Raw genomic sequence first — 15,933 nt, forward strand, 5'->3', positions numbered from 1 at the left:
TTCCCTCCACCCTCCCCATCCACCACACCAAACTTACCAGCTACACACAGCCCTCCATGCTGCCAGGCTGTGCTGCTCGCTGCCTGTATGCTGCACTGTGGCTGTGCACACACACAGGCATTTATCGGCTAAGTTATCGGCCAAGTTATCGGCCACTTGGGGTGGATTTCCGATAGTCACATCACTGCATCAACATTAACATGCAGTTCAATTCAGTTTTGGCCTCAAGTGATGTAAAAGGGAGCAGTAATTAGACCTAAATTTCTAGATGAGTGGGAGTAGAAAGAAAGGTGTACAGGGATCAACAATGGGATGAGTCTGGAAAGAGCCCTAAAAATGATGGCATGATAAGGCAAGAGTTGTTGACGGTATTCCCAGGATGCTAAAGGAACTGGCTGAAGACTCTTGTAGCCATTAGTGCCAATATTTGCACTCGGGAATAAAAGGTGAAGTCCTAGAGAACTAAAGAAGGGGCAACATAGTGTCAGTTTTTAAAAAGAAGGAAAAAGGAAGACACTAAGGTATTTATATGCCAGGTAGCCTAACTTCAACACCTGGGAAGTTATTGGAGCAAATAATAGGGTGGTTGATTTGTAAACATGTCATGGAAGCAATGATGATCATTAACAGCCGTTATGGCATGATTTGTTCCTAAAACATCCAAACAAATTACATTTTCTTCTTCATAAGGTAACTAGTTTCTTGGATGAAAGGAATACAATTGATACAATGTGGTTTTAATAACAATTTTGATACAGTCCCTCATGCCGTTCTCATATGTAAATTAAAGAAAAGTGGACTAGATAGCAAAACTATGAGGCAGTACCTAACTGTATAAATGACCATAAGCAGAGAATAGTTATAAGTGGATTGAAGTTAGGATGGCAGTAGGTTTTTTGTGGGGTAGCACAGGGGTCTGGTCATGGTCCAGTGCTTAAGATTTGTATTAATGACTTGGACACAAATGGAGAGCTTTCTGCTGAAGTTCTCAAATAACATAACATTGGGAGGAGTTGCAAACGCTTGGGAGGAAAGGATTAGAAATTAAGATGATCTCCATATATCAGAGATCTCAGCACTAGACCACAACATTAAATTTGCCCTAGACAAATGTAACATGCTGTACCTAGGGAAATAAAAATGAAATGTTCGAAAACAGGATGGGTGATGATTGAATAAGTAGTAGTATTAATGAGAATCATCTGGACATTTGGTAGATCACAAACTTAACATAATCATAGCATTATCATAAACTTAACATAAACTTATAAACAATATGATGCCATTGGGTGGGGGAAGGGGGAGCAGCATGAGAGGTAGTAGTACCACTCTCAGCTCTGGTGAGGCCTCATCTAGTTTTGTGTGCACTTCTGAACTCTGTGATTTAAAAAAGATGTGGAAAAACTGAAGAGAATTCAGAGGTAATTTGATGAAGATGATAAAGATGCTGGCATGGAAGTCATTGAAGGAACAGTTGAGAAAACTAAGCTTTTTCAGTTTAATGTCAAGGAGATTGAGGTAGGACACGATAGCAGTTGTCAAATATTTTAAATGCTGCTATAAAAAAAAAAAGCAAGTGTTCCCTTGCTGCAGAAGACAAGACATTGAAGCAGCAAAGCAGACTTAGATTTTTTTTTTTTTTTAAACCTTTCCTTACAGTTTAAAACAGCAGGGTATTGAGAACAGTTTCCCAAGGGAGTTGTGAAATTTGAGTTCACTGAAGGTTTAAAAGAAGAGACTGGGATAAGCATTGGTTTGGAATGATTGGGATGATATGAGCCAGATCCTATTGAGTGTCTTAGTGGACTTAGGTGCCTAAGTGATATTCTGTTATATTTTTGTAACTCACTGTCATCTTACCCTTCATACCAAGTTACAACAAAAGTCACAGCGAGGAGGAAGTGGGCCCGCCTTGGTATTTAACTTTTTTTTCCAGGACTGGAGCTATGTGGAATAGTATCTCACATGCCCAAGGCCACCTAATATGTGGAATAGAAGCTAGCCCTACAGGAGTAGGATATGCTAGGTCTGTGCAGGAAGTTGGACTATATGACCCTTGAGGTTCCTTCAACCCTAGGATTCTACTAAAATGGTGAACGGTTTGATTTAATGTGGCTGATGACTTCAGCAACAGCATTTTGAAGAGAATGTCAAAAAGAAGTAATATTACAAATGACCCAGGGTTTGGATGACAATGATGGTGGTGAGGGTCATTAGCAATAACAATGAAGAAAATGATGCTTTTGATGAGAGAGGAAAATAAAGGATATAACTAGAGCCTGGATATGGAGCATTGGAAAGAATTGAGATTGTAAGCCTTGGACGTGAGAGAGATATGAAACTTAATATAAAGAAGGAAGAAAGCAGATGCTGATTTAGAAAAAAAGGTAATGATTTGATGGTTAACCAAGGCTCAATCTTAACCAAGGCTGAGAAGCAGCCTTTAAGTGATTGGCTAGAAAGTCCCAGAGGAAGAGTCCCTCACAGCACTGCAACTGTCTGAGAATACTAGAGAGTACCTGTTTTCCTTGGTACAGATATTGTGTCGAATCTTGGCATGACCTGCTAAATGAACATGACAAACTTCTATAAATTGTTCCATTAACTTACTTGGGTAGTATCCAGAGATGAGCTACCAACATGAAATACTGCAACTTGAAAGATAGCATTTCACTAAAGGCTCCAGTTATCAACATTGCTTTCTTACTGTTCCTTAATTATATTGTTTTTATTGCAGTTTATGTTGCTAATCTCTTAATGGCATGGCAGAAGACAAAATCTCTACCCAGGTTGTGTATATATGTACAAACTTGGATTAACTGGGAATTCACGTAATTAGATGTAATGACATTGAGAAGAATTGATAGACATGCTGTTCCAAACTTAATAAAGGGATGAAAAATAATTTCTTCTAATACTAAGAAGAAATATCCAGTAATATCTGTAGTAGCTTATCATATACTGATGTTTTACATTGTGTTTCTAATAATAAGTTTCATGTTGCAGGAAACAGCATACTCCATTCAGCAGCAGATAGTGTGACCAGTGCAGTACAGAAGGCAAGTCAGGCTTTGAATGAGCGTGGTGAAAGGTTAGGCCGAGCAGAGGAAAAGACAGAGGAGCTGAGAAACACTGCTCAGCAGTTTGCAGAAACTGCACACAAGGTAAAACACTTATTTTTTTTTTAATGGAGCGGGTTTTGTGGCAAGTCAAAACAGACCTTCATTCCACTGCAGAAGAAATAAGCTCCGGGGAAGTCTTTCTTGATTGCTCCTACTTGCAAGCATCATGCTTTCCTTAAAAGTCTTCCTCAATACTTGAAGAATTCTTAATTATTATGTCCCTCTCTTGTGCATCCAGCCTGATATTATAACAGTTTCCCTGACTAGCTATAACATTATTCAACAGGTGCTGTGTAGAGTCTACAGTTGTTCTAACTGCATCCCTACATTAATAGCTGTCTTGCTCACCTTTCTTGGATAAGTACTTAAAGTTGATGTCATCATTTTATTTTAGCACGCTAAGAGTAATAACCAGGGATCCTGGTTTTCTCTATTTAAAAAAATCCCAAATTCTCTGATTAAAATCTGATTTTTTTTTTTCTGCAATTAAAATGAAATACCACTATAAATATAGGTATTAGTTGAACACAATGTTGTATTGATATATTTACAATTTTAAAGCAATTTAGAAGCCTCAATTGTTATAATAAAATAAATTCTAAATACCTTTATGTTTTGACATTTGATTTTGGGGTTTTTATGATAGAAAATCAGAGCTCCCCCTGCCACCTTCACTCACCAGGACATGGATCCAGCTGCGATTGTCGTCGTCCCCCCACTGCTTTGTGGCACTGAGCAGCCCTGGTATAGAGGTGCCCTGCCCCACCTATGCCGTTGCCCCTCACTCCCAACCCACAGCCCCCTGGCCCTACTAGTCCCCTTCACTTTCAACCTACAGACCCTTGGGCCTGCTGGTGCCCCTTACTCCCAGCCTGCAGCCCCACATGCATGTGGCGCCTCCTGCCTCATTTTATATATATAATCATTTTAAACATGGGGAAAAAGTGGATTTGGGGTTACTTTTTTTAACCAAAAACTGGGGATTTTTTAAAATCAGAGAAAACCAGGATCCCTGCTGATTACCCTCTTCCAACTCCTCCCGTACCTAAGCAATTGCTTGCAGGCTGGAACTCTGCCGGCCTACAAGGAAAGACCTGCTGTTTCCTGCATTTTCTCCTTTAAATGAGAAAAGCCACATTTTTCTGTGGTGAATGGAAAACCTGGATCCCTCATTACAACCATTAAAATTTGTCTGAACATTAGGCATGTACTTCAGCCTAACACTGAAATGGGGAAAAAATATAATTTTGTTCCGATTTCAGGAAATTGCCACTTATTATTGGTTATGATTGTCCTGCATGATATATAGGTTTATCTCTTATGATTCTGTCTACAAAGACCTTATTCTGCTCCTATAAGAAAGGCAGGGAGTTCCTCTGCTTTAGACCATACATTTCTTAATCTAACAGTTTCCAGTCTAAGTTCCTGATTTGTGGAATTAGAAATCCAATAAGGGGATCACTTGAACAAATGTCTGCTGCAAACACAGGAAACTGGACTTAGTGGTTTGGAAGGCCTCTTCCATTCCCATATTCCTACATCTCTGAGTCCTGGTTTGACTTTTGCACTCAAGTCTAGCTGCTAACACCAGGATCACAAAATGGATTTTGAGGTCCTTCTCAAATGTTCTAAAGTAGCAAGGTATGAAGGCTGGCCTTTGAGGCTAGGAACAGACATTCAAAAAGCCCAAGCCTGAATTGATTTACTCTTTGCAGATTAGTCAAAGCTGCGAAGCTTACTCTGATTGATAACTGGATAGACATTCTCTGTTAAATCAGGAAATGCAGCCACATGCCTGCAGTGACTCAAGCCAGAAGCTGGGGGATGCTAGAGGATGCCTGCCAGCTACTGCCAAAGGGAAGGGAGAAGAGACATCCTCCAAGGTTCTCTCAACACTTATGTGAAAACTGAACTACTGAATGACTACTTTGCTTCGGTATTTCACCGGACTAAGGGGAAAATCATGCTAGATAGGGTACAGAATTGGCATGATGGGAATCATGCTAGATAGGGTACAGAATTGGCATGGTGGGAATGACAGTCTTCCTACTGTTGATGTTGAACGGTGTGTGATCAGTTAGAAAAGTTAGACATTTATAAGTCAGCAAGACTTCATCCAAGAGTACTGAAGAAGCTGGCCAAAGTCATTGTGGGACCTCTGGCAAAACTCTTCCAAAACTTGTGTCACTCGGGGGAAGTCCCTGAAGACTGGAAGAGGGCCAGTGTTGTGCCCATCTTCAAGAAGGGGAGGAGAGAGGACCTGGGAAACTACAGACCAATTAGCCTAACTTGTATCCGAGGGAAAATCCTGGAAAAATTTATCAAGGAGTCTACGTGCAGTAGGTTTGCAAAAGGTAGGATTCTAAATGGCAGCCATCATGGCTTCATTGCGCGCAGGGCTTGTTTTACTAATCTCATCTCCTTTTACGATCAGGCAACTTTCCACCCGAATGAGAGAGAGAAGGTTGACATTGTATACCTCAATTTCCAAAAGGCCTTTGAACTGGTATCCCATGATGTTCTCACATGAAAATTGGAAGATTGTGGGCTTAACTGCTCAACAGTTAGGTGGGTAGGAAGCTGGCTGCAGAGTAGGACCCAGAGAGTTCTAATGAACGGATCTGTCTCATCCTGGTGAGAAGTGTCCAGTGGTGTGCCTCAGGGGACCATGCTTAGTCCAGTGCTTTTCAAATTCTTTATCAGTGATTTGGATGTGGGGGTAAAGAGCTCACTAGCCAAGTTTACGGACAACACCAAGTTATGGGGGAGTGTGGCCATGCTTGAATATAGGCTGCAGATACAGGCAGATCTAGACAGGCTGGCAAGTTGGGAGGATCAGAACCAGATGAAGTTTAATTGAGAAATGTAAAGTGCTGCATCTGGGGATGTACAATCCCCAACATACTTACAGGCTCAGTGGTGCCAAACTGACTAGCACCATGATTGAAAGGGACCTAGGGGGGATAATCAGCCACATTATGAATATGAGCTGTCAGTGTAATGCTGTAGCCAGCAGGGCAAACAGTACTCTGGCATGCATCAACCAATGCATCTCAAGCAAAGCCAAGGAAGTGATTCTTCCACTTTATACAGCATTGGTGAGATCACAGCTGGAGTACTGCATCCAGTTCTGGGGGCTGCACTTCAACAAGGATGTGGAAAAGCTTGAGAGAGTCCAGAGAAGAACCACCCATATGATCAGAGACTTGCAAGGCAAGCCATACGAGGAAAGGCTAAGGGACTTGAGTCTTGTCAGTCTAAAATAGAGAATACTGAAGGGGACTTGGTAGCAGCTTAGCACTACATCGGGGGAGTACATTAAGGGCTCGACAAACAACTGTTCACCAAGGCACCCTTGGGGAAAACCAGGAGTAATGGCACAAACTCCTGGAAGACCATTTCAGGCTTAACACTAGGAAAAGCTTCTTCACAGTCAGGGTGTCTAGACTGTGGAATAAACTCCCTCCAGAGGTGATGTAATCACCTACCCTGGATGTCTTCATGAGGAGACTAGACTGTCACCTCGCTGGGGTCACCTGACCCCTTTGTCTTTCCTGCCTGGGGTGGAAATGATCTTCAATGATCTTCAGAGGTCCCTACCAGCCCCTTACAATCTATGAAACCCCTCCCTGCTGGGGTGGAGGGGGTGTGACCAGTCAGCAGCCTGGGGCATTGGGGCGAGGGTGGGAACACAACAAATGCTGCCAGACTGAGGATCGGGGATGGGAAAAAAGTCCTTTCTCTAAAACAAGCATGTATCGACCATAGCAATTTGCAAAGCATACAACAGGGCTAAAAAATATAAAAAATATAAAAATATTCGGCTAAGCTAAGATACAGCCCAGTAAAACGCTTCGTACACAGCTTAGTCTAATTTAAAATGTTAACCAGGAAGATAAGAATTCGTTTTACTAATCCTGAGGGTAGAGTGTCTCCTTACAGCCAAGCATTCAGGAAGACTTTGTTTAGGTATTCCCACCTTTTACAGGTTCTGCTTTATAATGTAAATGTAGCTCTCTGCATTCTTTAGTGAAGCTGTCTGCAACTTCCCTTAACTACATCTCCAGCACATGTGATGATTGTTAGGTCTTTGCCAACACTTCCCACCTCTCAGTCTGGTCCTGCAGGGCTTAGCTCTGGGCCCACAGGTGCAGGACTTGGTTCTGCACACAGTTGACTAGCTTGCCTCTCCCTGCTCCAGGACACACTGTGGAATTAATCCCCTCCCTGCCTGGCTGCAAGCAAGCTGCAGAGATTGCAGCCAAACCCCCAGGGGGACAAGGGGACAGAGGAAGGAATTAACTTCATCCCTGCCTAGCTGCAGGCAAGCTGTGGAAGTGCAGCTGGGGCTGGCAAACCCCAGAATGCGGTCCCCAGGGTTTGCCAGCGAAGGGTGTAATGGGGGTGGGAGGAATTTGCTCTGGGGGCCATGGTAGAGCAGCCTCTGCCCACACCCTGCCTCTGCTCCATCTGGACAACAGAGGGGAGAGATCAGCCCAGCTCACTGGAGCAGAGAGCATGCTGAGATGCTAGGGGAATCTGGTTTAACTTAAACCAGCAAGGGGTCTGGGACAGACATTGCATAAGCCGGTTTGAGCCTAATCAGTTGTCTGATATCTATGCTCAACCAGGTTTATCTCAAACTGGTTTCAGCCATTTTCAAACTGGTGTATGTGCACTGAATGTCTGCTCTGTTACAGGTTTAAACCAGTTTCTGATTACTTAAACTGGTTTATGTGTAATGTCTGTCCCAAGCCTCAGAGAGCACAGGCTTCAAAGATGGCAGTAGAGTCAAATACCGTATGCCTGTTGTAGTTCTTGGAAAAAGAAGAGAGGATAATTATCGAGAATAAATAAAACTTGCAGAGAACTCAGTTTGGAGTAGAGGCTGAAATCCAGGTTTTTATTCATTTTAAGCTCAAATACACTTTTGTCTTCTATTTAACATTATTTTATTTTAAAACTTTGACTTTTATCTCTGTATATATGCTTCTTCGAGGAACCAATCAATTTTCTTTCCACATTAGTTTTATCTATTTAATTTTGCACATTTTGTTTCATGTGCCAAACATGAGGAAACACATTCCAACTTGGCTCAGTTTCATTTAGTTTCTTACTTGCGCAGAAGTATTGTATTGGCACAATTCTGAAAATGGGATGTAATCCATATTCCTCTTAATATCTTAAAATATATCTGAAATTGCAGCAGATATATTTCAACAAATCACATCCTTCTGATCTCTATTTCTTAAAATATGTACTAATTGTAGCAGAGTATTCTGTACCCTTGTATTCTGTACAATTGTACAGTTGTAACCCTTAACTTATGACTGCCATTCTCTCAGGCGAAGTATCTCCCACACTGCTGGTAAACATTTGATTCTGAAGACGATATACTTTGCATGTTAGTGCAATATGTTCTGTATATTTTCATTTCTGGCAGCTACATAACTGACAATAACATTCAGGTGCTTTGCATAGTAACTACTGTACATTTATTCCCAGAATCAAACATGAATTTAGAAATATTATTATAAAAGCATAAGGTAGAAACCAATACTAAGCTACAGTGTGAAGCAGATTTGTGGAATAAGAAACACCTATTAAAAGCAGTAGGATAAGGTGGGTTTTGGGAATATGTTGCCTGACACCAGCAGGAACTAAAACATTGTCTTTAGGGTAATCCATTGAGTTATTTAACAGATTAAAATCTAGTTTTGTTCTTCAGAAATATGGAGTCAATGACTTTGGTTTGTGGGAGAGTCTGAATTGTCAAAGAGGGTCAACTCCATTGTTGGTGTGTGCAGGTTTTATTGGAATGGGGTGCTCTATAGTGCCTGAATTGATTCAGGAGCTGCCTTTAGAAATTCTAAAATAAATCACTATGAATCACTTGGGAGTTGGCAGAATTGACTAACATTGAATCCATTTACATAGAAATAGACTCATCATCATGCCAGCTGAAAAAGAATTACTGAAGGCAGAGTCTTGCCACCAGTCAAGATTCAGCCACTGCACTGTACTTCCCATCTGTCACGCATTGACTGCTACTCATTTTTATTGTACTAGAACAGTGTAAAGATAAATGACCCCTCTTGTCTTTGTCCCCCTACCCCATTCAGACTGATCTGTGACGGATTGTGTGAGGTGAAAATAATAAGTGTGGAAAGTTTCTACCCCCACATTCACAGAAAAATAAATAGAGATCCACATTAAAAATAGTCGACCTGGTTTCTCTCTTTTTGGTAATGAGCCTTTAACTGTCTCACATTTAGTGAGATGTTCCACATTCCAGCTTGGCTGACAGATTGCCACAAAGTAGTGGTATGAGAAATGATGCAAAAGAAACCTGCCTAAATCCAATGCAGTAGCTCAACATCCATGTTATTGTATTAAAGCCTTTATCTGGAGACTCTTAATTTAAACAAAAAGCCTATCTGAGATACAGTGTTTAAATGCACGGAAACATTTCAGCTTCAGTAACAACAATAGGGACAGTAGAGTCTGGATAGGAACAATTGTAGAGCAACTACTAAGATAAAACAGAATATGAAACCGCTAAATTCTGTGCCATTGCTCATGCTTTCTCCAACCCGTCAATTATACTGTGAGAGAGAACGGGGAAAAGAGTAGATATTCAGAATTATTAAGGAGACACACATTCGGGAAGCAATTAAGAGATCCATTATGTGAAGTTTCTTCTTTTTTATTTCTGTAGCATTAGATGAGGTATGCTTTGTGTACCTGTTGGTATCTTCATTTCGCAGGTATTTGTCTTTGGAAGGTATATGTTAAACTGTGAAAAGCTTGCATAAACCTTGAAAAGGTTAATGAATCACAGGGCTGAAACCTGGGTTGTAGCTGTCCCTATCTTAGGCAAGGGAATGAAGGACAAGGTGAACCATAGGAAAGATGCAGTGCAGGATTCAGTTAATCAGAACATCAGTATCCACTTCCTGCAAATGTCCTATAAGTCCTCTAGGAAAATGAAGCCATTCGGACTTTGATATTGTTTGTGATGCAAAGGAACAATTACAACCAAAACAACAATTGAAACAAAATTGAGCATCTCTCTTCCTGCACCTTTTCTTAAATGTTGCCTCATATAACTATCTTGGTGGTAATGTGATAAAAGTCAGTATATAATTCTATTGATACCATATCCTGATGGGGCAGGAGGGAATGTGGAATCTGTAGCGATGAATCCATTTGCTACTCACTGGATGTCAACCTGCCATTGAATCAACAGCTTAACCCACTCATATGTACATGAGCTATACAATCATGTGCATATATGGTTTCTGTAATTCCCCAAATACTTCTTTCAAGTTACAGAGTCAATCATTAGGTTGTTCCTATATGAAATCACCAAATTTACAATACTGTTTTTCAAAGTGAAGATTCTGTAAAGTGTGGACTTCAGCTATTTTTGAAGAGAACTGGTTTTTGGTTGGGTTTTTTTTTTCCAGTTGGGAGATTGTGAAATCACTTCTCTTTGGATATTTAAAGCTGGGTATCAAAAACCACCAGACACTTCAGAAAATCTTGGCCTTTACTTAATTTAGATTTATATAAAATTTCCTGTCTAGGTTGTTTTCCATATCTTTAAAACATAATAAATATAAATTCAGCCATTCTCTTATAAGAGGAAAACAGGCATTGCATTAAAGCAGGAGCTGTGTCCTGGTCCTTCCAAGTAGGCAGTAGATTAGAGCTTTTTTGGCCCAGCAATCGATAGATCGCTACTCTTTCCACAGTTTGCTAGTTGATTAATCAGATCCGCAGACAGTGTGTTGCAGGTAACAACAGTTGTAAACAGACATTGCATTTCCCCCAGGAGAAAGCCTTTTGTCCGCAGATCTTGCAGACATTAATACCCATTGTCCCACTGTGAAGTATGCTTAGTAAAATGAGCTAAACACTTTGGGACACTGCTGTGTGCATCTAAAGGGTGTTGTTAAAGGTTACTTTTCCCACATGTTAGCAGCTCTTAAAATAGGGGTATCTGCACCTGAAGGCAAGAAAAGAAGAGCTAAATGGGCTCTAAGTGTCTCAGTGATAATCGCCTTTGGGTGAGAATTATATCTAGCTTGTTTTAGACGGCTGGTGTTGCAGTAATGTTAGACTGCTCCAAGGTGCTAGTACAAGTTGGGAGCAGTCCACCAGAATCCCAGAACGCGCTACTCCCAAGTCTACCCTCTCTCATATGGATAATCTATTCTCTGGAGCAGGGGTTTTCAACCTTTTTAACAAGTGTACCCCTTCTGTCTCAAAACTTTCAGCTCATGTACCCCTTTGTATTTGTTCTTGTTTTTAATGTTTTCAGTTATGTCATATAAGGCAGGCTACACTAATTAACATGAAATGCATTATTAATACATGCATTAAATATATATATCATAGTCCAGCTGGTAAGTCGGTTGCAAGGAAAGGGGCATGGGGGGGAGGGGCTGAATGAGGCCTCCACAGGGGTTGGGGGCTGAATGGGACCCTGGAGCAGGTTGTGGGACTCTTGGAGCCTGGGCGGCTCGTCCAGGGGTGCGGGGGGCTCCCACCCCTGTGCGCATCCCTAGGGCAGACATAGGGGCATATGCCATCCTGATCTGTGTACAGGGTGGAGGTAGCTGTCATGTGATGCCACGTGCCTCCCACTGCTGGGCAGGTAGCGCAGCCAGTGGGCAAGAGGTACATGGTGTCACACTGCTCCTGGGTCACTGGCAGCGGGGTGCGGAGCACAGCCCACAGCAGCAGCTGCCTCAGCCCTGCACACGGATCAGGGGGCACATGCCCCCTCTGCCTGCCATGGCAGTGTGAATAACAGCAGCTGCCCCCTGTGCCCCTGGACCCTAAGCTTCCCACAGCCACCCAGCCCCAGGGCCCCATTCACCCCAGTCCCTGCCTGTCTCTGCCCTGCTCCTTCCCTTACCATGGGGGCCCCAATCTACCCCTTCCCCACAACAGACCTACCTGCTGGGGGGGAGGGTAGTGTGTGCACGCAAGTGTGCATGTGCTTGTCCCCCTCAGTCATTTTCTTCCTCTGCCTATGGGGAGGGAGTGGGGCTGGGGCAGGAGCAAGTGCTACACAGCCAGGGCAGGGCACAGGATGGATTCATGAGCAGCTTGTCCAGGGGGCACAGGGAGTGTGGGGTGGTTCCCTCTGTTGCACACACCTGTGGGGGGCATGTGGCCCCACATTTGCATGTGGGGCAAGGGTGGGCTGCTGCTGCAGGTTGGGGCCGGGGCTGCGCCGGGCCCTTCCTGGTGGAGGGGGGCTGGGCCAGGGCTGCGCTCAGGGCGGGCAGCGGTGCCCGAGCACAGCCTGGCCCAGTACACCCACCAGGAAGAGCCTGGCACAACCCCGTCCCCAGTCCACCCGGTCCTGCATACAAATCCGGGGGCACACGCACCCCCATGCCCTTCTGGGGTGCCTGCAGTGGCACATGCACCCTCTTCACCATGCCGCCTGAATGAGCTGTGACTCTATCTCATGCTGCGCCCTGGCTGTGCAGCGCCTGCCCTTGTTCCCAGCCCTACTCCCTCACCCCCATACCCCACCCACACCCATTCCCCCCCCCCCTCCCCTCCCCCCCCCCCCCACACTTTTGAGTATTTTGGATAGGAAAATAAGGAGCTCTTTTTATTGACTTAGGTGACATGTATATGGCCTTTGTATGTGAATATGGCATCCCGTATGCATATCCCTGATTGACAACCCCTGCTCTGGAGCATTACTGCCTTAGTGACAAAGAACCCAGATGGTAAGAACTTCCCCCCCACACACATACCCCCCCCCCCCCGTTCCCTTCCACAGTCAGTGGCACATCTCCCTTTCCTCTCTGCTCCCATTCCAGGCTCACCCCTTGACTCCCTGGGTCTCTTCCTGAGATCCCTGCTCACTTGCAGCTTTTGATGCTGTCCTGGAAGTGAGAGAAGCTCTTGTCCATTGTAGAGGCTGCATGGAATTCAGCTCAAAGAACAGCCGCAGTGGGTGGGCGGGTTTTCCATCCCTGCCTGATCTTAGGCTGGTAGAAAACAGCCAGGGGCTAAGTTCAACAGCAGATGAGTTATCCCTCCCTGCCTGGTCCTTCTGTGTTTCCCGTCACCCAGAGAGCAGGCAGGGAGAGAGAATTCACCAGCTGCTACCACTGCCACTTTGTGGGCTGATCCCGGCCCCTGCATAGTGCATGGAGTAGGACAGGAGTTTCCCTTGCCCCTGGGACAGTGCCAGAAGCCAGAAATGAGTGGAGAGTCAGGAGCATGTGAAAGGGAGCCAGGCTGAGAAGGGGGCAAACCCCTTGGAGGATGTGGGTTGAGCCTCAGGGATGGAGTGAGGCTCAACCCATGAGGGCCAGGGTGCAGCCCCTGAATAGCTGGCTAGCAAGGAGCGCTTGGTAGCTCCTAGCTACCCCAAACCTCTAGCAGCAAATCTGAAGAGCTCAGGTCAAAGAGGGTTTTAACCCTTAATGTGCGACTGCTCACAGCTTTAGCACCCTGTAGCTTTAATTTGTTCTAATCCTCACATGTTACAACACCCTAAATTAATTGTATCTTATTCCAGGGACAACCCTGTTAAGCCACCTTCTGTCAAGCAATGCAGCCTGGAAGGGCTATGTGTGTAACGGGGCTGTGCTACATCTCTTTTGATCCAGGTCAAAACCCAGAGCAATCAGGGCCGTCTCAAATGAGGCACTGCTTACAGCCAATGAATAACATGATTACTATGTCAGAGAAGCTGATTATACCCTGTAGTTTTTCCAGGCTTACAGATGCTAGGAATGAGCAAAGAATGGTCACTGAAGAACCAGCATGGAAACAACAAGGTATTTGATCAGTTCTGCACGGCTTCTGCAAATTGAAAGAAGTCACTCTTCAGTTTTGTTATGTTGTCACCCGGGGACAAAATTGCTGAAAGAAAATGGACATTAGACTTGACATAAACTTGAAATCTAAAAATGGAGAAAAGGGAGCATTTGTTTTCTGTTCTCAGATCAGTTAGATTGCATTGTATTGATCTTGCATCTAATCACTGGCCAGATTTCCAGAGGTGCTAAATATATATAGTTTTCTTTGTCTATACAAGAACTTCTCAGGGTGAGCCGTAAGAATGTCTGAAAAATAGACCTAGATGCTATATCTCATCTTGCAAGCATCTAGTCTGTTTCTTTCAGCTTGTGGAATATTTACTTATTAGCCCATAGGTGAAATTCGAGCCCCACTGATGAACAAGCCAAAACACAATATGTAGGAACCTGAGTGAGAGAATGGGATTTCCCTTGCCAATCTTGCAGAAAAAGTTCTGGGCCCTTTTGCATACCTATTACACAGGAGGTTAGAGCCACTGGATCTTCCCAAATGTCCAGTGAATGCCCATATTCTCCTCTCTCCTTATCATACCCAAAATGATATAGAACTACCAGCAGCACGTCTAGGAATAAGGGAGCAAGGCACCTTTCCCAAGTGCCAATTTAGAGGGGGCATCAGAATGGCAGCCCGTAGGGAGCCTACGGCTGCAATAGCAAGACTGGAGGAGACCACAGGAGCAAGCATCTTGAGTCTCCGGGGTCAGTAAAAATCTTCCAGCACTCAGCAACCCTTCCTCCATTCTCCACCACCTTTCTCCCTGCTTTGTAAATCCCATCCAGGGTGCAAAAATTGCTAGTTACATATCTGATACCTACTATATAACTACCCTCTAACCCTACAGCAGAAAGCATTCATTTCCACTAGCTGGAGTTCTGTCCATAGTCTATCAATGTATGTGATTTATGTGGAACAAAAGGAACACAGGACAGATTTTAATGCCCAGTTCTACTCCTTGATTTAGAATAGCATTAGAAGTAGGGTTGGGTTTTTTTCCTTTAGGGTACAAACACCATGCAAAAAGCATAGTTCATTTTTATTCACTAATTCTTTTGTGAGACGATGTGTGGAAACCATCAGAAAATGAATATCATGAAAAGCCTGAAAATATGGTATTACCATATTTAATTGATTCCAAGACAAGATTTTTTCCCCCCATTTAACATGAAAGGGAAAGCCCTTCATCTTGGAATTGAGTATGAGGTCACGGTGGGGGCAGGTAGCTGCTCCAGCTCTGGGCCCAACCCCAGGTAAGGGCTGGAGCTTCAGTTGCTGCCTGTCCCCTGCTCCTCTGCACCCCCTAACACCCTCTCTTAGCAGCCTCAGGTTTCACCACCCCTTGTCTCCCTCCCATCCCCCATTTCCCCCCATGCTGTCTCTACACCTCACCTCCCATTTGCCCCCCACTCTCCTTATCTTTGCCCTGACACTGGCAGGCTCCGTCCCCACTGAAGCACGGAGCGTGGCTGCAGCCCCGCCCTGTAGCAGCAGTGAAATAAAATATGCAGCTTGTTTTTGAAAGGCAGGATGAGAAAAGATATTTCCTTGTGGTAAGTAATTGAGCAGCAGCAAATTGGGAGATGAGCCTGCTCATTGTCCTGGTCCTTGTGGACATGCAAATTTTACCTTCACTTTTGTCTATAAGCAGCAGCAACTGTTCTTACTGTATTTCTAATGTATTATGCATGCTTCAATTTCCAGCAGCTAGTTTTGGGGAAGAAAGGTATGTGTTATATGTGCAAAAAGTATTTAGTTTATTAGCAGTATTTAGTTTAGTAGCATGCTCACACAATGCTTCATTTTGTCCAGTACTAGAAAAGAGTGTCGAGGTCTTTAGTATCGATTAATGTTACTAAATTGCACTACTTTAGATGTTTGTACTATTCTAATTAGTACTAAGAATTTGAATTGTTGGCTCTATGTGCTTATACTATTATTTTTGTTCTCGTGT

General features: G+C 43.6%; 1 protein-coding gene across 5 annotated transcripts in view; it reads left to right on the forward strand.

Annotated features, from left to right (window-relative positions):
• Nucleotides 1-15,933, forward strand: part of STXBP6 (syntaxin binding protein 6) — a 255,513-nt gene that overhangs the window by 231,686 nt on the left and 7,894 nt on the right. For all 5 annotated transcript variants that reach the window (XM_014519508.2, XM_006022728.3, XM_006022729.3 and 2 more), the window contains one exon: nt 3,007-3,164. In XM_014519508.2, the coding sequence (XP_014374994.1) occupies nt 3,007-3,164 (158 nt within the window). The remainder of the gene's footprint in view (nt 1-3,006; nt 3,165-15,933) is intronic.

Source organism: Alligator sinensis, unplaced genomic scaffold, assembly GCF_000455745.1.
Source record: "Alligator sinensis unplaced genomic scaffold, ASM45574v1 scaffold83_1, whole genome shotgun sequence".
Classification (NCBI taxonomy): domain Eukaryota; kingdom Metazoa; phylum Chordata; order Crocodylia; family Alligatoridae; genus Alligator; species Alligator sinensis.